The sequence below is a fragment of the Coccinella septempunctata genome, chromosome 1, assembly GCF_907165205.1.
Source record: "Coccinella septempunctata chromosome 1, icCocSept1.1, whole genome shotgun sequence".
NCBI classification, from domain to species: Eukaryota; Metazoa; Arthropoda; class Insecta; order Coleoptera; family Coccinellidae; genus Coccinella; species Coccinella septempunctata.
In genome coordinates, this window is record NC_058189.1 from 49,786,113 (window position 1) to 49,811,490 (window position 25,378).

At 34.3% G+C, this 25,378-nt stretch overlaps 3 protein-coding genes across 8 annotated transcripts in view; 1 reads left to right on the plus strand and 2 right to left on the minus strand.

The window, feature by feature from the left end:
- Positions 1-491: 491 nt before the first annotated feature.
- LOC123311373 (kelch domain-containing protein 4) lies at positions 492-2,524 on the minus strand. The gene is made up of 5 exons (XM_044895285.1): positions 2,337-2,524; positions 2,089-2,259; positions 1,450-2,002; positions 1,090-1,362; positions 492-996 (listed from the first exon to the last, which is right to left on the minus strand). Exons 1-5 carry the CDS (start codon positions 2,448-2,450, stop codon positions 602-604), a joined length of 1,506 nt encoding a protein of 501 aa, XP_044751220.1. The 5' UTR covers positions 2,451-2,524; the 3' UTR covers positions 492-601.
- Positions 2,525-2,903: 379 nt separating this feature from the next.
- Positions 2,904-7,673, plus strand: LOC123313268 (transcription elongation factor, mitochondrial). Its single transcript, XM_044898087.1, has 5 exons — positions 2,904-3,229; positions 3,309-3,537; positions 6,698-6,847; positions 7,012-7,250; positions 7,326-7,673. The coding sequence occupies exons 1-5, from the start codon at positions 2,973-2,975 to the stop codon at positions 7,585-7,587; spliced, it is 1,137 nt and encodes a 378-aa protein (XP_044754022.1). The 5' UTR covers positions 2,904-2,972; the 3' UTR covers positions 7,588-7,673.
- A 4,412-nt stretch (positions 7,674-12,085) lies between these two features.
- LOC123316835 (glutamate receptor ionotropic, kainate 2) overlaps positions 12,086-25,378 on the minus strand; it is a 145,884-nt gene continuing 132,591 nt past the window's right edge. For 3 of the 6 annotated variants that reach the window (XM_044903112.1, XM_044903090.1, XM_044903104.1), the window contains 5 exons: positions 24,499-24,756; positions 15,088-15,285; positions 14,715-14,915; positions 12,620-12,910; positions 12,086-12,459 (listed from right to left, as the gene is read on the minus strand). In XM_044903112.1, the coding sequence (XP_044759047.1) occupies positions 12,271-12,459; positions 12,620-12,910; positions 14,715-14,915; positions 15,088-15,285; positions 24,499-24,756 (1,137 nt within the window). In that variant the 3' untranslated portion in view covers positions 12,086-12,270. The remainder of the gene's footprint in view (positions 12,460-12,619; positions 12,911-14,714; positions 14,916-15,087; positions 15,286-24,498; positions 24,757-25,378) is intronic. The other 3 variants (XM_044903097.1, XM_044903119.1, XM_044903124.1) reach the window with 1 other exon arrangement.

Sequence of the window (25,378 nt, forward strand, 5' to 3'; positions counted from 1 at the left end):
TGGTTTTTATGGATCAAAAATGATGATTATATTTTCATGAACTAACCAACTAACCATAGTTATTGTTTTTTTATCATGAAAAACATGGTGGTTTCGGACTTCGATCATATTGTATACAATACTTGAGTATTAACTCTTTGAACTTTGAATACTCAAAGATACAATCCATCAGTATCTGTTGTCATACAAGCCTATGGCACTATTGCCAACATGAAATTTTTAAATGTGAACCATATTATAGCAGAGTTCCAGAATTACATCTCGGAGGAAAGAGAGCGAGCAGATTTTCAGGTTACTTTGCTCTGATTGGACGGCATTGATGTAACAGATTGAAAAGATGCAATTCTGGAACTAGCCATATGTAGCTATCTTGAGATTGTTATAACTTTGTTTACTGAAAAAAATCAGCTTCAAATGATTATAATAAAGCAGCTCTGCTCAAAACCCTATTAAGTGAGCCTAATTAAAATGGAAATAACAACATAAGGATAAGTTTTTAAGGATTCTTTATTCACAAAGAATGTGAGGTTCAACAACTATACCCCAAAGGTAAAAAATATATATGTACATATGTATATTAAATCTATTTTTACAATAGAATCTAATCTTCTTCCTCAGAATCAGAATCTTCAGAGTCAGAACTTTCTCCATCTTCTTCATCTTCAGAATCGGACCCAATCCACGATAGCTCTGAATTCTTATCTTCTATTATTGTCTTCCACTCATTGAACTTTTTGATGTCAATTGAGTAAAAGTCATTCAAAGTTATTTGTTTTTCCCCTTGTTCAAACATCCCTCCATACAAATATAAAGTTCCTTTTCTAATTGCTAAACCACAGTTAATTCTTGGGCAGGGCTGGAACAACAGAACTTTCTCATCTTGAGTTTTTGTTGCAGAAGATGTATGTATTGCTGGCCCTACAGTTACTGTGAATACACCATCATTTGAAACCTCTTTTGGGGTTGGTATTTCCAATGGCATTTCAACATCTTGAACTGAAACAATGAAAAATGTTACTTCATATTTTAATCATGATAGGTAAAACCAGCATGCATAGAAGGTATTGTTTGCTATGTGAGGTACCTTACCTTCTATATCTTCAATAGGCTTTGTTTTCGATTTTCCTCCTGTGGGTTGCATAATCTTCCATTGCATTTTATCTGTATCTAACAAACAGCAGTCATTGAAAAATTGGCTATCCAAATCCTCTTCTTCATCCTCCACATCAAATACTCCACCATAACAATATCCAATTGAGTTACTTGAACTTATTGTTGAAGACATACTGCATCTTGGTGAGATATAGGTGCCACCGATTTTTTTATGAATCCACTTCCATTTTTCTCCAGTAGGGTCGTTTTCTAGAAAAAATTAATATTATTTTTTTTTATTTTTATACAATAATGGGCAAAATATTTGTAGTGATTTCTAAAAATTCAAATACTTACTGTCTGGTTGCAATAAGAAAGAATCTGAGTGAACTAGTCCCTTATCTTCATCTTTTTTGATATTTTCTTTACTATAACCACCATAAATCAGGATTCTTCCATCTTGAATGGGGAGCATTACACAGCCAGATCTAGGTGAGGGAGCAATTCCACCTACATCTAATTTTTTCCATTCATATTTTTCTAAATCGAAGATATGCACATCATTGAAATATCTATATGATCTCAAATTATCATGAAATCCACCAAATACGAATAATTTCTTTTTAAGAAGTACCATTCTATGTCCACTCCTTGCACTAGGTCCATTTGGAGCAATTATTTTCTCCCACTTCTTTTCTGAGATAGAGTATAACCATAAATCTTGGTAATGATAAAACTGAGATTGGGAAGGACTGGTGAATTCTCCTCCAAAAACCCATAATTGGCCACCATTTGCAGATGTCGCAACCATCTGATGCCCACATCTTGGTGGTGGTGCACCAGGAGCTTTCACAATATTCCATGTATTATTCGTTATATTATAAAATATCAAATCGTTATAAACAAATGTCTGCAACAAAAAGGGATGATTAATGGAATGATTTATATTAATAATAATTTGTAGATGTATAATTAAAAACAGTAAATTTTTCTTACCTTTTGTCCATCAAAAAATTCTCCACCAAACATAATCAGTTGATCCTTATCTGGGTGGGCAATGAATGTAAAGTTCAGTCTTCGAGAAGGAGGATCAATTACTTTATCAACTACTTTTTGCCTTTTCTTCTCTTCTTTTTCAATTTGAGCTACAACGACTTCGATATCATCCTGAGAAATAAAATTGAGAAGTATTCATAAAGAGCACTATTTAGGAAAAACATTTTTTTGATTTTGTTGTAACTTACCTCTCCTTTGAGCTTCAGCTCCTTTTTCAGCTTGTTGGATAGTTTCTTCTCTGTTTTTAATGCTGTTTTTTCCGCTCCTTTACCTTTTTTCTTGTCTTTATTCTTCTTGCCCATTTCAGAAACAGTAAGATTAATAAGAAAAAATTAAATCAACACAACACTTCCAATAATAAGGTTTTCAACCGGAACTTTCAAATAAATATATAGGTTATGTTATGACATAAGAATGCATGGAACTCATAGATCGAAGCACAGAACATTTTATTTCTTTGTTTTTTTCTCCTTTTTCGAAAATTTGGGTTCTTCAAATGGACAGAGAACATGAAATCAGAGACAGTCTCTGATGAAATGATTTGATCTTTATCTGCTACACGCTACACACTTCTTTCAGAACCCTGCTCTGCTGATCGAAGATGAGATGACCTCCGTTCACTGACCAAAAAGTTATTTCTCTTTGTCTGTTTGTTTGTACTCTATGGTTTCATGCTCATAACCTTCATACAAAATGTCAAAACGTGCAAGATAAACAAAAAACCAGAATTTGTGTTGAATTTGTCTCTGCTCTGACAAAACTGAGGATTCTTTTACCAGGAGTTTGATAGTTGTTTCTGGTTTATAAGAGAGAAATTCAGTGCCATGCTAGGGCAGTGTTTGAAAAAAAGATTAACAGATAAAATGTTGTGCTCCTCTGTATCTCTGAAAGATGTTATTTGTTTTCATAAATATCCCCTTTATGACTATTTTTTCAGAAGAACTAGATCGTATTGCCAATTCTCAACAACTACAACGAATAAAAACGTTCAGTTCAAAAACACTTCTTTAGAATTCTCTAAAGAGGAACAAGCTAAGATATTACAAGTATTGAATAATGAATCTGAGGATTCTTTCAAAAGGTATCTCGAATAAAATTGGAAATATCAAACAAATGTTTGAATTTAGCATTTCTAGAAAATGAGAAATTAATTTTTTCAGACTTAACATTCCCCCGATGCAAATTAACAAATTAAAAGTGTGGAAAACCAAAAAAGGTCCCTACAATTCTATAAGTGATGTTTTAGATATCGAAGGCATAGATGTCAAAAATCTTATCAAAATATGCCAGAGTATTATATTGGATAAACCAGTTTCATCAAATCGTAAATCAAATTTCTTAAGACAACGACAGCTCACTTCACCAATTCTCACTAATGACATTGTTGAAGTAAGTGAGTTCTAGGTTATTTTAATTTTAAATTAACCACGAAACTATTTTCACTGAAGATATGTTTCTTCATACATATTTGCTAACACTCTTTATGGTGATATTTTTTCTCAAACGCTGTTTCTCACTAAATAGTGATTTTGGCACTATTTTGCCTATAATTAGATATATATTTTCATGTGAAGATAACATGAGAGGCTGTTTCTTTCCTTATATAAAAGAGTAACTTACTCTTTGCTTTTATCATGCAATCTGCCAAATGGCCAGATTAGAAATATGATTTTCGATGCTTCATTCTTCAATCTTCTACACTTAAAATGAGTTGATCTGTGCCAATAGCTGGGAGGATCAGATGGTAATTGTTTGTGCCAAATTTCTTAGAGTTATCTCCAGTGAAAAAGTCCAAATGACGGCTGATGGAACATTACTTTTTTTTTGCTTAACAAAACCTGTTTGTCAGAAAGCGTAAAAAAAGATTTATATTAAAATTATTCATATAAAATCACAAAAACTGCAGGGGAAAACTCCATGAATCTCAGTAGACACACATTCTCTGCGAAAGTCAAAAAATAATCAAACCAGCATTATGCTAACTCCCTACACTTCTTTGGTACAGTAGGACGCGGAGATAAATGAAGGGTAAATACTATGAAGGGTTAAGAGACCCTTCCTAGTAGATATATATTGATATCTTGTTGTGCAAAGACGTAGCGAAGCGCCTTCAAAATTTTCAAAACCATTAAAAAAATATGGACAAATAAGGGTCCTTCCACGTAATCCGGTTTTCAACCGAAAACAACCCGATGAAGAATTATCAGGTTTTAGGGGTAGATAGACCCTCCATGTTAATCCATTGCCATGAATGTTGAAATGAAAAACAACCTAGGTGTGTCTAAAATCACTAAAAAATTATGCGCACATTTATGACCCGAACCCTACGCTAAAAACCAGATCATCTGAAAGATGCTCAAGATAGATTTGTAATAACATTATGTGGCCATCTAATTGATTTGCCATCGATAAAACAATAAGTTAGTTTTTTCTTGAAATGTATAACAAACTCGTTTACGTATCGATAAGGTTCACAGTAGTTTAGTGATGACCGAAATTTCAGGAACTGTGATTAAATTTCAGATATATCAAAATCACAAGTCGCCACAGTTCCCCAACAGTAGAATATAATGTGAAGTCGTGATCACAGTTTTACATCTATCTATTTTCTATATCATCCGCCTAGCCCCTAGCCAAACGTTTCGGTTTTTCACAGTGCCATCAACACGTGATAATCGGAATAGCGAAGAACGAAAGCGAAGGAACCAAATATTAGAAAGGGCACCACAGCCTTCTCAAACTATAAAATAAAGACGGCTGTGGAAAGGGTCACTTTCCTTATAACCGTTTTACAAGAACGATACGTCTTATTGTCCCAGTCAGCTGGGACTGCTCTCTGCTATTGATATTTATACAGGGTGATTATTTGACTCGTACAAATATTTTAACAGTAGATTTTTGAGGTCAAAAGAAACACTTTTTTCCTATACCATTTTATCCGATTCGGCCCTGATAAAAAGATATAGCCATTTTAACATTTCATAATGGGCGGTGCCACCCCTGGAAAGACAAAATTACCTACAGAATAACTAGCTGAATCTGTGACACTACACATCTGTGGATCTTTTAAACAGAGTTGTATTCAGCCAAAGTACCCAATTTTTCAAATTTCACAGATACTTTTTAAAATTTGAACATCAAATCACTCGAAAACGGCGATTATAGGAGATAATATAAAGAATACTTTTATTTTACAAAACGTTCAAATATTCATTAGATAGCGTTCAACTTAGTTTCAAGAGTTACAAGGTTCTTTGAATTTTTGTTATTTTTATGGTACGTTATGGTCATAATGAATAAACTGGAATACGTGTGGGTGATATCTTATGTTCGAGAAAGATTCATGAAATAAACGAAAAAAAAAATTTATTTTATTCGATAAAACCGTTTGTGAGACAGAACTATAAATAACATTTATGGACTTGTCCAAGTTATTGGCCTCGCTCGCTTTGCTCGCTCTGCCATAAACTTTTGGACTCGTCCATAAAGACCTAATTTATGTACTTGTTACATAAATAGCTATTTTGTATGGTTTTTCAACTGCCTGTATCTTTTAAACCGAGTCGAATCGGAAAAAATAGTATTGGAAAAAAATGTTTCTTTTGACCTCAAGAATCTACTGCTAAAATATTTGTACGAGTCAAAGGCTCACCGTATATATTATACGCGTTATACTATTATGGAATTCAGTATCAGTTGAGGTCGTGATCAGGTCACGCTTTAAAATCACAAATTAAAAAGAAACAGTCACGATATCGCTCATCACTAGCATATAGTTCACTACGAGGTTCACTAGTTTCTGCTATGGATTTTAGTTCATAAAGTTTCAGTTTTTTCTCTACATGGAGTTCCGAAGAGAATATTATTCTGATTACTATATTGCGGTTTTATGAAGCTTTACAAAGAACTAATAATATAGTAGATAAGTTTTGGCCCTCCATAGTGAGGTTGTAGCTGAAATGGCGACCCACTAGAACACAATTGCACCACTGTATTTGTCACATTTCCACGGTTTTTTTATTTTCACTCGTTCATCGCCCACCGCTGTTTTGAAGTACTGTGCTGACTCTGTCTCAGTACTCGCAGTTCATGCGCTAATGGAAATACAGGTCTACAGGTACTGTAGACTCGCCTGACACCATTTCCGTGGACTTGTAAATACGCCGGTCCGCTTCAGCGGCTTTTGCCTTCGATGAAAAACGAAGAAAAGCAGGTGTCGAAAATGTTGATATTTAACTCCTGCAAATTCCATTTCTAAAACTCAAAACTAATAGAAAATTAAATTGCTCGAAAAGACGGTATAAGCACAGTTTTGAAGAGCAGAAAGAGCTTTATCTAATAAATACCATACAAATTGTCAAACAGCAAAGAAATCGTTGTGGAAAAAAAAATGAAACGCTACGAATTTATTTCACGTAGAACTCCCATTCAAAAGAGCTTGGATTATTCTCTTTCCTACTGTATACAAAACTTCCTTCAAAATCGACTTATCCTTTCAAATGATGCTCAAACATTACAATCATTAACCAGAATTTTTTTTTTTTTTCAGTCTTTAACGTCGGCTGTAGGTTTGCATTTAGGACCAGCTGGTATAAGTTGGGCACATGTCACGTGTCCCGTTAAAAAACTTAATCATTGGGGAAGTAATCAATTTTCAGACATTCCAGTGAAAGTTAGCTCATGGGAGAACTTTGATTTGGTAAATTTAATTCCTCATTCAAAGCATTGAAAACTTGATTTTTGTGGATTCTCAAGTAATAAATGACTGATTGGTTCAGGTCTAACCAGGATGCCCATTCATTGTTATGTCGCATAATTATTTTGAATACTTTCTGATGCTTATATTTGTTATTATTTTTTCAGGCTATGAAAGTTCTGGATGAAATTCCTCCTGCCGACTTGTATGTATTTGAATCACCTGGATTAGGTTTACAGCCACAAAGTCAGTTGGGAGCAGTAACCACTTATATACAACAAATTGAATTAACTTCAATGTTGTTTGCTCTCTTGAATACTAGTAAAAAGCATAATAAAAGAATTCACAACAAAACGGAACAAATTGAGAATGTTGTATATTATATGAAATCCAAATTAGCCGCAAGGTAATTGTTTGATTCAACAATATTATTTTTATAACATTGGCCTGAATAAAAAACATTATTTTTCATATATTCCAGGTTATTTAAAACGTGGGTTGGAACAGAGCAAGTATCCACTCTGACGACTATCCAACAACTGTTCAGTTATAATGATTTTGATTTACCTTGCTCAGCAATAGACATAGATCAAAACACAATAAATATGTTCCAAAATCAACCTTCATTCAACAAAGAGATAATGGGACAATCATTACTATTAGCTATCACCTTTTTAGATTTATGTGTGTATAAAAATGAGAAGAGCTTAAAGGCAATGTCATCACAGAAGAGGAATAAATAAATTTTCATGGAAAGGAAACAAAGGACTTTTTTGATGAGAGAAGTGGACGGTATTCATTTAGGGTTTATGAAGGACATATTATCTGAATTCCATAAATGGAAATATTTGCTGTGATACTTTTTCAGATATAAAATAGGAAATGTATATTTTATCGAATTTCACACGCTAAATATACGAATTATAGCAAATGGAGTTTGAATTGTTTTTTGTTGTAATGATTGGGAGTGAAAACCCTAAAAAGGAAATAAAAATGTGTTATTTCAGATTCAGAAATTTTTCATGTGAATTCAAGAAGAAATAATAGCTCTTTATATCGCACGTCGCATTCCTCAGCAAAGCAACAAATCAAATAAAACACTGCAATTTCAATGGTTCATTATTTTGGAGTAGTGTATTTTCTTCCTGCTATCACCTTTATTAACTTTTTTTGATCTGAGAGTGCCGAACCCAAAACACGATTTTTTTCGTAGGCCGAGATTTATGCTTATGGTCCACTCAAGAAAATATAGCAAACGAAGTGGTATTTCTCGGGAAGATGATATGTAAATGGAGGCTCAACTTTTTGTGCTAAAACGTTGCTTATCTATGACTTCATCATTGGAAGTGCTGAAGATACCCTCACTACTGGCCCGCAATCGAATAACAATAGAACTCGAACGACTGGGCCAATAGGCATCGTCTCTGAAATACTGACAATACTGTTCAGGAATATCGGAACAGACGGGGAGAAGTAAATTATTTAATTTATTGCAGATGGCACCCCCTAATTTTATGATATCTACGCCAATGCGCTTTAGTGTGATGTGGCCGTAGCGTAGCCATACCGAAGCGATCCGAGTTCCGTGTACTCCTTATTTGCCATTTATTTCTTCTTGTTTTTTTCGTCGACATTAGTGAAATCAAAATGTCGGCTCCAAGATGGCGGACGAATACTAATATTATGGTGCGATTCGTTCGAAATATAGGGTTGGCGATAATAGCATATACGCGAAGTCGCAGATAACGACTATTTGGTCAAAATTCCTAAATTGTCAAAAGAGCTTGCGAGGATTATTCAAGTCCAAAGATATTAATATCTTTGTTCAAGTCCAGTTCGATTTCAAAATTAGGTGTAAACGAGAACCAACCATTGAGTTATTAATTCGATGTAATACTTCATTGGGTTTAAACTCATTTCACTTTCCTAACTCTCTGAGAGTGAAGATTGCAGCATGCGTATGCATTTTTTGCCCTAGAATCTATATCATCATTAGCATGAGCGAATTTACAATTTATGTCCATAGGCTCAGCAAAGGCGAAATCTACTTACAATAAGGTACTAACTAACACTAGTCACTGTAATTTGCCCAAACTCTCAGACTGCAGGAATCGTATTATCACGATAATCAAGCAGGAAGAGAGAGCGTTGGAAAAGATCCGGCACTATACCTCTATGTTGCCTCGAAAATCATTCTGAATTTCTGAATATTAAACCAACAAAATTAAAGAATTTGTTGTGCTACCGCAATATCGACATTTCTTACTAATGCAAATTCTATTTGGTTCTTCAGTTTTCGAATTCTAATTTTCTTTTTAAATTTGTCACTCAAACGAAACAAGTCCTTGTTTGCCCTTCTGCGGCTACACTTTTATACTATTAAGCACGCAAAACATAACGCGTTATTTTTGATGCACTTCGCCAATATAAATATTTTGAATTCAATTGTCTTTCATGAAATTTCTCCCAACTTAAGGAGGTAAATTTTAAAATAATTTATTTCTTTCAATTTTACTTTTTCACTAAAAGAATAATCGTGGAATTTTCCAACAATAAGATCATATCTTCATCCAGACTCATTTTGGAAAAAGCCAAAAAAATCCCCCTCAAATCTATAACAAACGGAACAACAACATGCAAGAGGAATGCCATGAGAAAGAAAGGAACAGACAGAAGAAATGCAATCGCCCAGTGCGAGTATAATTTTATTACATCAGGCGTGATAAATTATTCAATATTCAACTGGTCCGCTCCATATTTGATTAGCGCGACTTATTTTCGAGTAAGAGCTCCGCTATTTTCATCGGGTAAGCTCAAAGAATAGAATTATGAGCTTACCTGATCAACAGCCAGTTTTGATCTGTTTAGTCTTCTGTCTTCTGTCCTCTTCTTCATATAGCCATATTTGGAATGATATTTTCGCAAAATCTGTAACTATTGCGGCTCAACTCTCCCATAAGCCAGTGTATATTGAGATTTAAGGAAAAGAGGTTAAGTGAGAACAGGCGCAGGACGCGCGTAGTCATTAGTGTTAAACCTCAATATCACTTGAACTATACTTCATTCACTTTTATTTTACCAGTCGGTTGGCCATGGAAATTTGACACATTTCACTCTGTATAGTACGAAAATGTGGGGTTATGACGCTTGTCAAAACATTTTTGGGTTTTAAATCAACGCTATGTTGCCCGTTCTACGTAAAAGTTTCTGTTATTACGTATTTTATCACAATGTCGAATCTCTTCGGAAAATATGCGACGAACATAATTGAAGTTTAAACAAACTGATTGAAGGCATACCAAATCCAGTTATTTGCATGGAAAATACAAGAGATCAGTATAATATCATAATATGCACTAGCATGAGGAGAATCAATGTTCGTTATCTTCTTTGGCTTATATCATTTGTAGATTTCAAAAATATTAACTCGAAGATGAAATGCATATGATGCAGTGGTTGGGAATGGGTATCTCCCGAAGAAATTAACAGATAATTACAAGAATGTTAAATTCTTCAACAAAAATCATCTTGCATCAATATAAGTAAAATGAATTGAAGGAAGTTTCAACTTAAGATGAACTTCACCTTTGAACAAAAATTTCACATCAATAAACAACAGGGCAACTTGCGCGTATTTGTGGCTATTCATCTTAATACATTGATGTAATAATAATAATTATGGGTATTTATTAGTACCTTAAGACATTTACTTTGTATAGGACAAGTCAAATGAAAAATAGAAAAATCCATTTTAGGGAACTTTTTCTCCGATGACATTTATCGAAAATCCAGTAGTAAACTTTTCGCATTAATTCACTCAAACATAAAATTCTCAAATGTCACCACTTTTTTGGGTCCCCCAATAGAAGAAAATTCTTTGTCATCCTCTTCATTCACAATCTTTCTGATTGTGGAAATATCCAGCTGAAATATATGTCGTTTAGATTCAGATGAAACATTATATAAATTCTCTTACATTGAATATATTCGCTACCGTCTGACGTATTGTGGATTTTGGAATATCAGGGTATAACTATTTGAATGAGCGGACCTGAATTCTAAATAGCACTTTCTGAAACCCTGTCTCTTTTTTCAATCACTTTCGGCATTTTCGTAATAAAAATTGATGTTAGTTGTGGCAACGGCGTTATGACATTAACGATATTTCATGAGTGCCAACCTAACTTCGTTCTAGTTACAAAAACTTGAGAAAATCATTTCATGGCCAACCGACTGCTAAAATAAATTTGAATGAAGTATAGTTAAGTAAACGTACCATATAGTATTTTTTCGTCGACCTAAACAAAAAATTACATCTAACGTATTCATTTTCAAACGTAGACTATTTTTGAGGGCAAGTACTTTTCGTCCGTATACACTTTTCGTCTGCAAACTCTTTTCGCCTGGATGTTCGTCACTAAGATACCAATACTAGATTACTAGAGATAGAGGGGAGATTGAATCAATTTTAGGAATACCTATAGAATTTGATGAAAACATAAATGCCCTTGACAATAACTGTCTTTTGGTGTTGTCAAATTCTTTACGAAATCTGCTAGATTTTACGAGTGAAATAGGTACGTGGTTTGAATGTTAGTAGTTAGTGTTCATTATGACCAAGAATGGATAGTGGTAGCGATATGGTTATCAGTATAACCAAAGATTAACTTCCTCTTTGGTATAACACTACTCCAGGGCTAAGGGAATTTGCAAATACGGACACCTAGATGAGGCCATCAAAAGGGTATCTACTTACTTTCATAAAGGTATGAGAGGTCGACGAAAAAAATGTATATGCCGAATATGCGCCTCGGCTATCAATTTGCAGGCTCGAATGTAATAGACAGTTTTTCGTCCTTGGTATCTGAATAACTATTATTGAATCAAATATTATAGATCTCCATAATCTTTGTATCGAATAACATATTGGTTCTGGATTGGATCACACAGCGGTCTTGGCTGACTGCTCAAGGGCTCACTGCGCCATACCACAGCCTTCTATAGACCAGAGTTATCTCTGCTATAGACGGCTGTGGCCATACATACGTGATGATTACGATCTAAAGTTGTCCAGACACACAGAAGGTTTGGCCAGCAATTCAAAAAACGTTTCCAAAATATCGACGCAGTTGATTTTTTACAGTTTTCCAGAAAAATTACCCATTTTGTTTTTTGTTGGTTTGGTGGTTCTGCTTGAAAAAATCAAGGAATTTAAAAAGAGTAACCTCTGAAACTCTCGAGTCGATTTATTTCAATACTTTATTCAGAAGATGTTCAGTCTAACATTCTTGAAGATCACATAATCACCATATATACTTTAATAAACGTCCCTATATCGTTCACACGGTCACAACACATTCTTCCTATAATTATTGCTCATTAAGAATAACAGAAAATACTTTTAGTAGAAAAATTGCGTCATTATTTCAAGGACTAATTGGCAAAACGGGACTCAGGCTAGTTTGTTTATTATCGTCTTTCACGTAAGCAACTTTGTTGAGGCATTTGGAACATTCCCTTCTCAAAGCTGGCCTTTGTCTTGATCCTCTACACTGCATAGCAAAGCATAGTTCACCTCCCATTTCGGAACAGAGGGATTGTTGATTCGTCATTCTCTGAAAACGGGATAGTTAAGAACTCACAGAAAAATTTCTACAATATAAAAATGTAATACATCATAGCATAACGATATTTTAAATATAACATGCTATATAAGAATATTTTTCGAACATATATGAAGTGGTTTCTGGGCAATTGGAGTGTTTTAAGTTTTACCTTCTCCCTGATGGAATTCTTCTTCGAATTATAACAAAATTCACAAATTGCTACCATCACAGCGAAAGCTAGACCGCACATAAGTACAACAAATACTCCACCAATGTTATCCACTCCCAAAGAGTTTGCTTTAGATTCTTTCCCTTTATCATTCCTTTGGCAGGTATCTCCGGTGTTTTTCCACCATTTGTCATATAGCATTTGGATCTCACCTTTTTCTTGTAATTCCAGAATTGCCAAGGAGATCTTATCTCTCCAAGGGCTTCCCATTGGGGTTGCAATGCCGTAACCCTAAAAAATGAATTCAAATTGACTCAATCATCAATTTCATAATGGATCTTCATTTAGAAGAAAAATTGGTTTTTACAGTCTCTAGACCATTTCCACATACACTGTAACGGGCTTAGGTTGCAAAGGGTTTTAAATTGGAACTATTCAATAAACGGGACGGGGTTGATGCAGGTGGAACACAATGCAACAATTCACAGGATAACGGGGTAGTTTATCGTGGTCTCTCCGTGGCAACCTTGGGTGTACACGCCAAGTATTACCAGCAGAAAGACTTCGAGACCTCTGCCGATTGGTTTCCGTCAGAGAGCCAGGCGACAGAAGTCTACGATAAACGGGAAATCTAAACGGAACCCAAAAGGGGTAGGACGGGATAGGTTACTGTGGTCTTTCCGTGGCAACCTTGGGTGTACACGCCAAGCATTACCAGCGGAACGACTTCGAGACTTCTGTCGAATTTAGAAAAAAATAATGAATAATCAATCGCAGAATAAAGAATCAAGATTAAGAATGACTGTCGAACAGTGAATAAGGAATCAAGGATCACGAATAAAGAATGAATCAATAAAGAATACAGAATCATGAATGACGTTCGTCTGGTGGTGCGGCCAGAGACAAACTGTTTTTGAGAAACAAAATACTGAAAATGAATGTTCACCATAAACTGTGAAATTCATACGGAAATGAGCGAAATATAATGAGTTAGATAGGCAAGACCTGGTTTATTAAAAAAATTGATGAAAAAAAATTGAAACTTTTGTGAAGCAGTATATTCAGATGGCTGGTATTCAAGGTAAAATACGCTACTGCCATCTTGAAGTTTGATATTTATTTTAGTATACGTACTCCAGAACGTTTCCAAATGCGAGCAATTTTTGTCTTGTTTAGATATTCGACCTTTGATTTTTCATGACGTGGTTTATATAACTCAACTTTACTCACTGTACACTGAATTTGAACGTGGTCGTAGCGTAGTTCGCTCACTGAAATTTAAAGAAGATTGTCGAAAATCGACCGAAGTGCCAAAAAATTTATCCAGAAAGGAAAGGCAAATCAAGAGCTTGGGTGTTTTAATGTGAAGAGCTAACAAAAGTTATTTGTTCTCGAAAGTTGAAAGCAAATGGGCGCATGTTTTATCACGAAAACCAGTAATAAGGCAACTGTGGCTTTAAAATATCGAAAGACCATTATTTCAGCTCAATATATGACCATCTATTGGGGAAAGTCAAATTATCACGAAAACCAGTCATAAGGCAACTGTGGCTCTAAAAAATCAAAAGACCATTATTTCAGCTCAATATATGACCACCTATTGGCAGAAGTTTTTGGTTTATTGAGAGCAACCTGAAGACGATTCGTTTTGCATCACGACAATTCCAGCTTATACACATCAAAAGAAACAAGCCAAAATCTGGACAGAGAAATAATCGAATTGAAAATTTCCATTTTCATCGCCCAAAGAAGGGGTGAGGACTTCAAAAATCTTATATTTTGGAGCTATCATTCTGACTGCAAAAAGGGCGTTGAAGGGTGGTTCAATTGTATGCAAAAGTATGAAGTGCATGTATTGAAGGGCGAATGTTTTGAAAAGGAATAAAATATTTTTTATGATATTCGATTGTTTATATTTTAATTCTGAATAAATAGAGGCCCTCTTATCATTCAATCTATTTTCAAGTTGAGTAAACATTTAGTTCATTCCTGAGCGAGCACCCTTCACTCAGTAATTTGGAAAAATTGCGGAAAATATTAATTTCACATGAACATCGTGAACCTTTATGTATCAGATTCGTGAGCACCAAATTACCTTGCTATCTAGAAGTCCTCCAATCTGAGTTAAATTACAGTCCCTTTGTACAACATAGTCGAGCATAGTTGATTCCATTAGGAAAGCGTAATTTCCTTTCAACACTCTCTGTATACCATCTTCGTAGGTTGATACAAAAACGGACGGCTTACGATTTTCCATGAAACGCCACATCTTCCTATATGTCTCAATCATGGAGTCCTAGAATATTTATTCAGATGAAAGTTATTTGAGTGAATATTTCCACCAAAATGAAAAATGAATATGAAGATATTCTTCATTCTATTCTATTCTATTCGAGTATGACTCCGAAAAAAATCGATTATTTTGAAACTGAGATGATGCAGGCTTTCAATTACACCATTTCACTTACCCGGAAAAACGTCATTGTTGATCCACTTTCTAAGGTACCATAAGGTATCTCGGTCTGACCAGCAAGATCTTCAGCATTTTCGATTGGTGTTATCATTCTTTCAACTGTTAAGAATGCCGCCAAATTGGCAGTGTAAGAAGAGATTATGATCAAGGTGAAAAACCACCAGATACCACCGACTATTCGGGTTGAAGTAGCCTAAACAGATGAAAAAAAAATTACCAAAATTGTTGGCATACTTTTCAATCAACTATATTCATTTAATTACAGATAATTTCATCAGTTTAGGAATACTGTACGTATTTCATTCGCCTTGTTATTCATGAAATGGATATTAACAAATCATAACACATTCATAACGATACATAATACCAACACATTAGCATGCGATGCAAAAGATACAAACGTAGATAAATTTTTCAGTGAGTATATTCTCCAAAAATCTTGGCCACCCATGTCAACTGTTCGAAGTAGTGAAGTTGATGATAATTTGTTCGTCGTAATTCAAACTGTATTAAATATCTTAACTAAATTAAAAAAAAAGTGGTTTTCATGAACTACCAGCACGACTCTATTATAATTATATAATTGTTTCACTTCACAGGTTACATCTTCATAAGTGAGTACTTATCCAGGATGAGTCTTTGACTAGTACAAATATTTCAACAATAGATTTCTCAGGTCAAGAGAAACACTTTTTTCTTATACCATTTTTTCCGATTCGGCCCTGATAAAAAGATATAGCCATTTAAGTTTTCATAATGAGCTGTGCCACCCCTGGAAAAACAGAATTACCTTCAGGATAACTAGATAAATCTGTACCCAATTTTTCAAATTTCTCAGATACTTTCTAATTTTGAACATCAAATGGTAGAAAACGGCGCATTACACGAGAAAATATGAAATATACTTTTATTTCACAAAACGTTCAAATATTCATAAGATCCAACATAGTTTCAAGAGTTGGGTTCTTTGAATTTTTGGTATTTTATGGTACGTAATGTACATAATGCGAAAACTGGGAGACGTGGTTGATATCTTGTGTTCGAAGAAGATTCATCAAATAAATGAAAAACTTTATTTCGAAATTTATTTCATTCCATAAAACCATTTGTGAGACATTTTTTTGGTTTTTCAACAGTCTGTATCTTTTAAACCGTACCAATTCGGAAAAAATAGTAAGGGGAAAAAAGTGCTTCTTTTGACTACTGTTCTTTTTCGAATAAATCATTCAAAGTTTCAGTTTACTGGTTTAAAAATGAAGACATTTTTTCCTAATGTAACAAAAATAGTCTGTTGTTTTTGTGAATATTTGGGTGACAAGGTGACCAAGTGATTGAAAATCAGGGACTTTACAATGAGAATGAGGTGGAACTAGAGGTAGTAGCGTCGGTGTAGTAAAATTGACCCCATGACCCCCACAAAATAGTAATAATATACGAGGTAAATATAATTATAAGCACATTCTAGTATAGTGTCAGCTTAAATATCATAATAATCAACAATATACATACAAAACTCTCTGGTCAATACTATAAGGCGCTCGTTTTCCTAAAGTTGAAGCAGCGCTTACCTCTTTTTATACCTATCTCATTGTACCATAGCTTATTGTGCTTGAGAATTTTAGTTGGAATATGAATAATATTTTTTTCTTATATTAGCTTCAGTTTGAATATTTGTAGAGAATTAGGTAATAAAAGTTTCAAAAAGGTGAAATATTTAGTTTACACAAGGATACAAAACAATTCACATAGATGCAGATAAACAACCCATCGACAGATCTTAGAGTTGAGTTATGAATACTAGATACCTTTAGGTAAAAGGCGGTGGATGAAAATTCATTCATTTGTATCATTAACTTTGACTAGAATTCTAATCAATATGGATGAAATGTAAACTAAAACTGATGAAATGTTCTGATCATGACTAATTTCACAATTGTACGGAGTATTCAATTGCGAAATTATGAACAAAAAGTTCGAAGATATAACAAGATTTTTCAATCAAAAACATGTTACGTCGTTTTGTTGTTGGAAAGTCAATGTATTAGGTAGTACATATACAGGGTGGGCTTTTAAAACGAAACAGACGAGATAACGGGCGGAATAAATTTATTTAGAAAAAATGCTCGGACATTTAAGGTCAAATTCACAACTACATCGCTTCAACCCTTAGTGTTAGAACAACAACCCCTAAATTTTCAATGAGGAAGATGGGGTGAATTTCACCTCATTTGGAAGGTCTTCTCATCCTGAGTTCAGCATATTGTTTTTTTCTTCATTTGATTCATTGATTCTTGAAATATTGACATTTGAATTTGAAACAAATATGGTATTGTCGTCAAGCAAGCTGTCTGAATCAAGCGAATTTATTCATTTATTTTGTAGATTTGATGGAACTCCATAACTGCCAGACATCAAAATAATGTTAATTTTTCTCATCAACAATGAACAATAAAGAAATAATTTAAATTCTTTCTGCCAAAGAATAAACCATTTTCACCTCAATTGTTGAAGAAAGTAAGAACCAATAATAATTATTTCGTTGTCTAATGTTGACAATTAACGGTTACCATCGTAATCACAGAATGAATTAGTCAACTAATTGATGATTTCACATAGCATGGTTAGCGGAATGACTGATACTTGATACGAAATTCAAAATAGAATATCTCGAAAACGAATGATGAAATGAGAAAAAAATTAATACGCTGAATTCAGCATAAAGAGGCCTTTCAAATGAGGTATCACTCACCCTATCTTCCCTATTCAAAATTTAGGGGTTGTTGTTCTAACAATAAGGGTTGAAGCGATATAGTTGTGAATTTGTGTTTAAAAGTGGTGCCCCTCGAAACAAAAATCGTCGTGTCCGAGCATTTTTTCGAAATAAAATTATTCCACCCGTTATCTCGTCTGTTTCGTTTTAAAAAGCCCACCCTGTATAGATATTTTTTCCGAATATTCTCACTGGCGAAATATCCGTTATTCTCTCGGAATAACATCGCTCAAAATGTCCATTCACAAAATTCAACAAAATGCATATATGTAAAATGATTAGAAAAACAAATGGGTGGTAGGTTTATGGAAATATTTCCAAATGAATTAGTGTAGTTGAGAAGACTTAAGACAAAAATAGTGTAGGTATTTCATTATTTCCAACCCCCCAAATAAGGAAAAGAACTCCAAGATTCTCCAGTTTGGCAAGCAGGTGTCTATGTGAAACACCATCAAAAGCAAAATCAAGGTATATAACATAGTAACGTTCTCGGGGTTAATTAAATTGTCTTCTTTCCAGAACGTCCAATTCATTTACACAATTACTACACTTATTTATGTACAAGAACTTACTGTAATTCATTTACACATTCACTAATTTACTTTGACTACTATGCCGCTCGAGCCCACCGCGCTTCTTTTATATCGATACGCCCCGCGATATTGAAATATTGCTCTCGGTTTTCGAGCGGCAACAGAGGCGTATTCAGGGGATTCGGACGTTACACTGACCCCTCTTTGAGACTTTCGGTCCCCAAACACCGTGGTTGGTGTGACTGACCTTCAAGCTTCTCCCTCTCTGCAGGACCCTTGTTGTTCGAAATAGAATTCCAGTCTTCTTCTTTGCCGTTTGGCTGCTCGGATTGAAACTGCATACAAGTATTTTCGTTTCCCTTCTCTTAAAAATGACTTTCAGCATTTTTCAAACGAATCGTTGAGTTGATCTAGACCACAACCCATCTTTGGCACAACTTCTTCACTTTCAGCTTTGCGAGTTCACCCATCAGGTTCAACAAGGTATCCTACATACTTCTTTAGCTAGCTTTGTTATCGGAAAATCTCTTGATTATCAGGTAGAAAAATTAGCCAAATTTCTTCCTGAAGACGAATGCTATTCCTCCGGAAATACGCAGATGTTCGGCGACAAAATGGATTAGTCTTCAGGCACATAGAACAGATCTTGCTGCTGCTCAATGGTTACTCCGAATCTTGCTCTCCCACTTCCTCCATAGTTTTCCATGAATTGGTCGAAGCTCATCACATCATGTTCCACTTTCTGGATGGTGGTCCTTCTCAGATGGGTGTCGTCACGATCGTCATAGTCCGCCTCGTATTTCTCCAAACGATTCACATGGACCACTCGTCTCTTTCCCCTGTGTAGTTTTTGGATACAGTACACTACATCGTTAATCCTTTTTATCACCTTGTATGGTCCTTCCCATTCCTTCTGTAACAATCCCTCTGAGGGTTGAATAGAAAGACCAATTTCTTGATAATTTCGGTGTAAACGGAAATGAATTTCGAATTAGTAGTAGCCCAATTCGGGAAAATTCTGTCCCATAAAAGTGCACCGAGCTACTGAAGCAGATCCATGAAAATGAAACCGAATCACAAACTTCTCGATATACTAAATTATTAACGAGATGATGTTATGCCTAGTATAGTGTCTCTTCGATTGCAGTAAAGTTATGAAATAGAATCGATTTATTTTCTTCATTCGTTGCAAAAGCATAAAAATTATTCATTTTGAGATAATGAAGAAATATCGATGTTTGATGAAGTTCCTTGATTGACGGCGATTTCTTTTTGCGCATTCGTTCTTAGCGAGAGAGTTATCATTACGCCTAAACTAATATGAATTTCGAAAACTTTCAGCCTAAAATTTTCTTAAATTATTGGGTTGGACTCTTTCGATTACGAAAGAAATAAACGAGGGATTTGAAATTTTGAGGGAAGGTTCAGAATGTCGTTTAAATTTGTGTTATTTAGCAAAACACGACCCATGATTTCGAAGTTACATATGAGGGGTTCAGAGTTGAAGTGAACCAAGTCCATGCAGCCTAGTTTTGAGATGAATAACTTTGAAGTTGTTTATCACCAATAAATTCAAAAGTGACTTCTTTGGATTTTAAAAGGTTAGAATGTAAGCATTTGCTTACATAAGAATAATAATAAATAAAGAAGTCACTTTTGAATTAATGGGTGATAAACAACTTCTAAGCCATTCATCTCAAAACTAGGTTGCATGGACTTGTTTCACTTCAGCTCTGAACCCCTCATATATGCTTGAGAATTTTTTAATGTTAAAAAATTCCGATCCAATAAAATTGAAACTCCGAAAGCTACTGATGCATATTTTCGAATTTTTTTTTTCTGGGATCTAAGCAGCGTACAGTGGTATGCCACTGTTTCTGCTTTTTCTCAATTTTATTTTATTGCCTGTGTACCCATTAAAATTTTTTTTACAACTCATCCTAAAGGAGTGAAAGTGGTTTTAGCTTTTCTCTACTTGAAAAGAGGCAAGAAAGAACAGTTACACAGGCATACTATATTGAAACTTTCATACCTTATATCTCCGTAACGAAGCATTTTTGAGACATGTTTTCACAGTAGGGGAAGTAGTAGGTACCTACATACGATTCGGAATCAAAAAGCCAAATACAGAAATGAGCCACATCTTTGAGCAACAGTCTAAATTACGAACTGATACAGTTGAAAAATAGAAATTACCACGCTAGAGGTTATATTATGAATATTGAATCATTTTCAGTTATTCCTGATTTTCAAGGTAATGAATATCATCACTATGACAATTTTTGCAATATATAAAGAATTGAATAGCCGATGTACCGTGAAAAATAATTGTGAAAACAAGTTTTATAGACACAACTTCTTTTTTCTCATAAAAAACCAACTAAATTGAAAAAAAAGAGACGGGGTGACATTAAGACGTCTTTTAACATTAATTTGAAGAAAAAAATCAAGGCTTTACGTACAAAATTGAAAGCGTAAATGAAGAACTAGTGAATGCTGTTTTTGAATGGAGATTCTTGAGGTATTACTTCCCCGTAAGGCCCGGTACTTTCACCTGCGAATAACTGAATTTATTCGGCAGATAAGTCTTATTCTTAGGATTAGTAAAAATGCTTTCTTTTCACTAAAAGATAGTGTTATTCATCGAATAAATAATCCCTATTCGCCGAATAAATCAGTCGTTGAAACTTACGAGTGAAGCCCGTTTGCAACAGCTGAGAAGCTCTAGAGAATTTACTCGTGAATTCATGCGCCGTGAACTCTCTGCAGTTACATGCGCACCAAAGATTATAGAGTTAACCTAACTCTACAATATTTGATACGCACTTTCGGTAGAATTCACTGTCCAGTTGCATAGAAAATAATCTCTGCCGTATTCTTGCCAAAGTTTTGTAGAGAATTCACCGGAGAATTGTTATCAGTCAAATAACTTCATGCCAAAGCACAAAAATCCTTCAGATTAAATATTATTGGACAGATACTCCTTCACAATATAGACAAAATTTATTCAAAAGGTACCGGACCTGAGAGAAGTCTCTTTTATTTCAGTTGCAGAATAGCTGGGGATCTAGGGTTTTCAGTATGAAAAAAAATGTTCGGATATTTTATTCATCCCTCTATTTACTCTATCCATCAATTTCCTTGACCGGCTTTTTTGAACTGATATTACCCCCGGAGTAAAAATCCTTCAAATATTCTGAATAGAAAAAAAATACGTATCATGAAATCAAGGATTATAAAAAAAATCTTTAATCCTTGGTAAGAAATCAGTCCATCACTCCTTGCATATAGCTTCAGCATCCCATTCTAAATAAGGGAAAACATTAACAGACTGCAGCATTCAAAGATTATAGAGTTAGGATAGGTTAGCTTTAACTCTATAACTTTGGCAGCATTGATTTCAGACATACGGCATTGACCGTGGTGGAATAGTCGTTCTTGAAACTGGATGGCTGGGACTAATCACTACGGTCATTGAGTATTAACACAAATATTTAATACTCCAATGCTACGGTGTATAATTCGGGTAGATTAGATTGATTTTTTCGCTTGTGATTTTTTGAAATTAATTTTGTGGTGAAAGATTTATCTACTGAAAGGTAGATCGCTGGGATTACTGGTATACTGCACCTAATAACGCATTCGTAATTATTCATTGAAATCACGTTTTCGCTGTATTTTCAGCCGAATTATTCATGGTATGTTTCGATATTTCGCAGAAATAATCAATGGATCTGAATTCATCCGAGGTTTCAATATTGACTAGATCTATTTTATCTGACACTAATCAATAAATAAAAAACTTTTCAGCCCTGCAAACATGTGTAAATTAAGACCATTTCACTGATGTGTAAATCAAGCCTATATTTGGAACTTTATATAAAAAATTTTGATTTTGTATTTCTAGTTTAGGCTGACATATTACAGACCTGAAATTAAATTTCTGTTGAAAATCATCGAAATAGGGGAAATATTTCGATTTCAACTGGTATCGAAATGATTGCTTTGGGTTTTTGGTTGTTTTACGCATCTATCACATTATATTCGTTAACATAAGAACTTCTTGTCGTATGGAAGGATTTTTCTTTTAATTCTCGAACATGAACTTCAAATAATCGTCAAAAACTGCTGAGAAACTATCAGGTTTAGGTGTAGGAAAACCTTATGAAGATAGTTTCGAAATTAATTTTTACGTTCAACGAGATATAGATATACCGGGTGTGCCATTTGAAATGAGAAAGTTTTTGACGATTATTCATAATTGATGTTTGAGAATTAATTATGGTCACTCTGTATATTCCAGAGTTGAATTTTTTTTATGTGTTGAAGTAGCCAACTTGTCTACTCTAAAAAATACTGTTTGAATCGCTGGCGTAACTATACTGCATTCACATTTATTTTAGCAGTCGGTTGGCCATGAAATAATTTTCTCAAGTTTTTGTAACTAGAACGGAGTAAGGTTGGCACTCATGAAATGTCGTTAATGTCATAACGCCGTTGCCACAACTTATATCAATTCTTATTACGAAAATGCCGAAAGTGATTGAAAAAAGAGACAGGGTTTCGGGAATTGCTATTTAGAATTCTAATGATATTCTAATATCCACAATACGTTAGACGGTAGCGAACATATTCAATGTAAGAGAATAGAGAATTTATATAATGTTTCATCTGAATCTAAACGACTTATATTTCAGCTTAATATTTCCACAATCAGAAAAGTTGTGAATGAAGAGGATGACAAAGAATTTCCTTCTATTGAGAGACCCAAAAAAGTGGTGGCATTTGAGAATTTTATGTTTGATTGAATTAATGCGGAAAGTTTACTACAGGATTTTCGATGAATGTCATCGTAGAATAAGTTCCCGAAAATTGATTTTTCTATTTTTCATTTGACTTGTGCTTTACATTGTAAATGTCTTAAGGTCCAATAAATACCTAATTATTATTACTATATCAATGCATTAGGATGAACAGCCACAAATACGCTCCAGTTGTCCTGCTAATTGTTTATTCATGTGAAATTTTTGTTCAAAGGTGAAGTTCATCTTGATTGAAACTTCCTTTAATTCCTTTTACTTATATTGATGCAAGATGATTTTTGTAGAAGAATTTAACATTCTTGTAATTATCTGTTAATTCCTTCGGGAGATACCTACCCATTCCCAACCACTGCAACATATGCATTTCATCTTCAGGTTAATATTTTTGAAATCTACAACTGATGTAACGTATTTAAACTTTAGCCAAAGAAGATAATGAACATTAACTCTCCTCAAGCTAGTGCATATTATGATATTATACTGATTTCTTGTATTTTCCATGCAAATAACTGGATTTGGTATGCCTTCAGTCAGTTTGTATAAACTTATTATTATTATGTTCGTCACATATTTTCCGAAGAGATTCGACATTGTGATAAAATACGTAATAACAGAAAACTTTCACGTAGAACGGGCAACATAGCGTTGATTTAAAACACAAAAATGTTTTGACAAGCGTCATAACCCCACATTTTCGTACTATACAGAGTGAAATGTGTCAAATTTCCATGGCCAACCGACTGCTAAGATAAAAGTTAATGGAGTATAGTTTCTTCATTAATTACTATTTAAAAAAACTCCATTTTTCATTTTTTCGCCATTATCTCGTAAAGGGTGTTTCTAAGGTATAAAGTGATCTGAAGAACCCCATCATAATTTGAGCTTGCCATCCCATTTTTGAGGTCAAATACAGGGTGTTACATTTAAAGTGTAACTTTGGTCTACACCTACACACACCACAAGAAAAGATTTTCAAAATATCTTTATTTACTCCCTCAAAATGAACGCCGCGTCTGGGTTGGGCCACCCGGTATACATTGCCAACTTTTCCAATATGTTGTGATTCTTTTTGAAGGCTAAAATGGCAAACATTATCTTATTATAGGTAATTGAATTGCTGACTGATTCTATAATTTGTCTCTTTCTACAACTTCATTTTGGCATCTAAAAAATTTGGAATTTCGCACCATTCTGAATTTTTGTCTGTGAGATTAATCTCGAAATAAAATTCCTCGTTAAAAATGCAAAAAATAACATCTATTCAATTTCAATATGCCAACCTTTGGATTGAGATCTGATCCTTGTTGCATGAGTGTCCCTATTGTGAACCAAAAAGAGTTGGCCAGGGAAAATTGGTTCTCGAGAAGCTCGTTGAATACTTCGCAGGGGTGGGGGTTGTGCCACTCGTGGGGGGAAAATCTGGCTACCACAAACATGGTGGCAGATACCAAGACGTAGGCAGAGAAAACATACATCCAGATATCGGCTGCCAGAGGATTCATGAAAGAGAAGAGACGAGCCTGCCGAGGTGTTGGTACCTTAAAAAATTAGAAAATATTTGCAAAGTTTTATTTATCCGATCCAATTTTTTGGTAGTTCGATATTTTTTCCGACATTTTATTGTTTGTTTCTAGAAACCATTCGCAAAACCAAAAATTATCTTGAGGTAATACCTAACTCCTTAATGGCAAAATCACTTGATTCTGATAAAAATTCAGTGTTGTTACAATGCAGATTGCCAATTTTCAAGACTAATAATAGTCATCAAGTATGACTTGGCAGAAAATTTGTTTTTTTACTCCCCATCATAATTAACGAATTTAAAAAAGATCGTGCAATCGAATAAAAATACACGGTAAAATTCAGTGGGCGTCGAAATGTAAATCATTGCCGAAAAAAATAATTATTATTTTAATAATTGGGAATACATCGTATCGTGATGCTTTTGTATAGAGCCGCATAGAATATTTCGAAGCCCACTGCGATGTTACAATCAATTTACAAAAACCCTGTATTAGTTGTGATGATAGTTTAGTGTCTGAAAATATAATGAAATGCTCTGGGTGGTACTTTTTTCAGAATTCAATTCCTGTCTGCATGCCGCTAAAAACTTTCATTCCTGTATTAGTTGTCGGTGTTTTATGATCAGCATTTAATGAA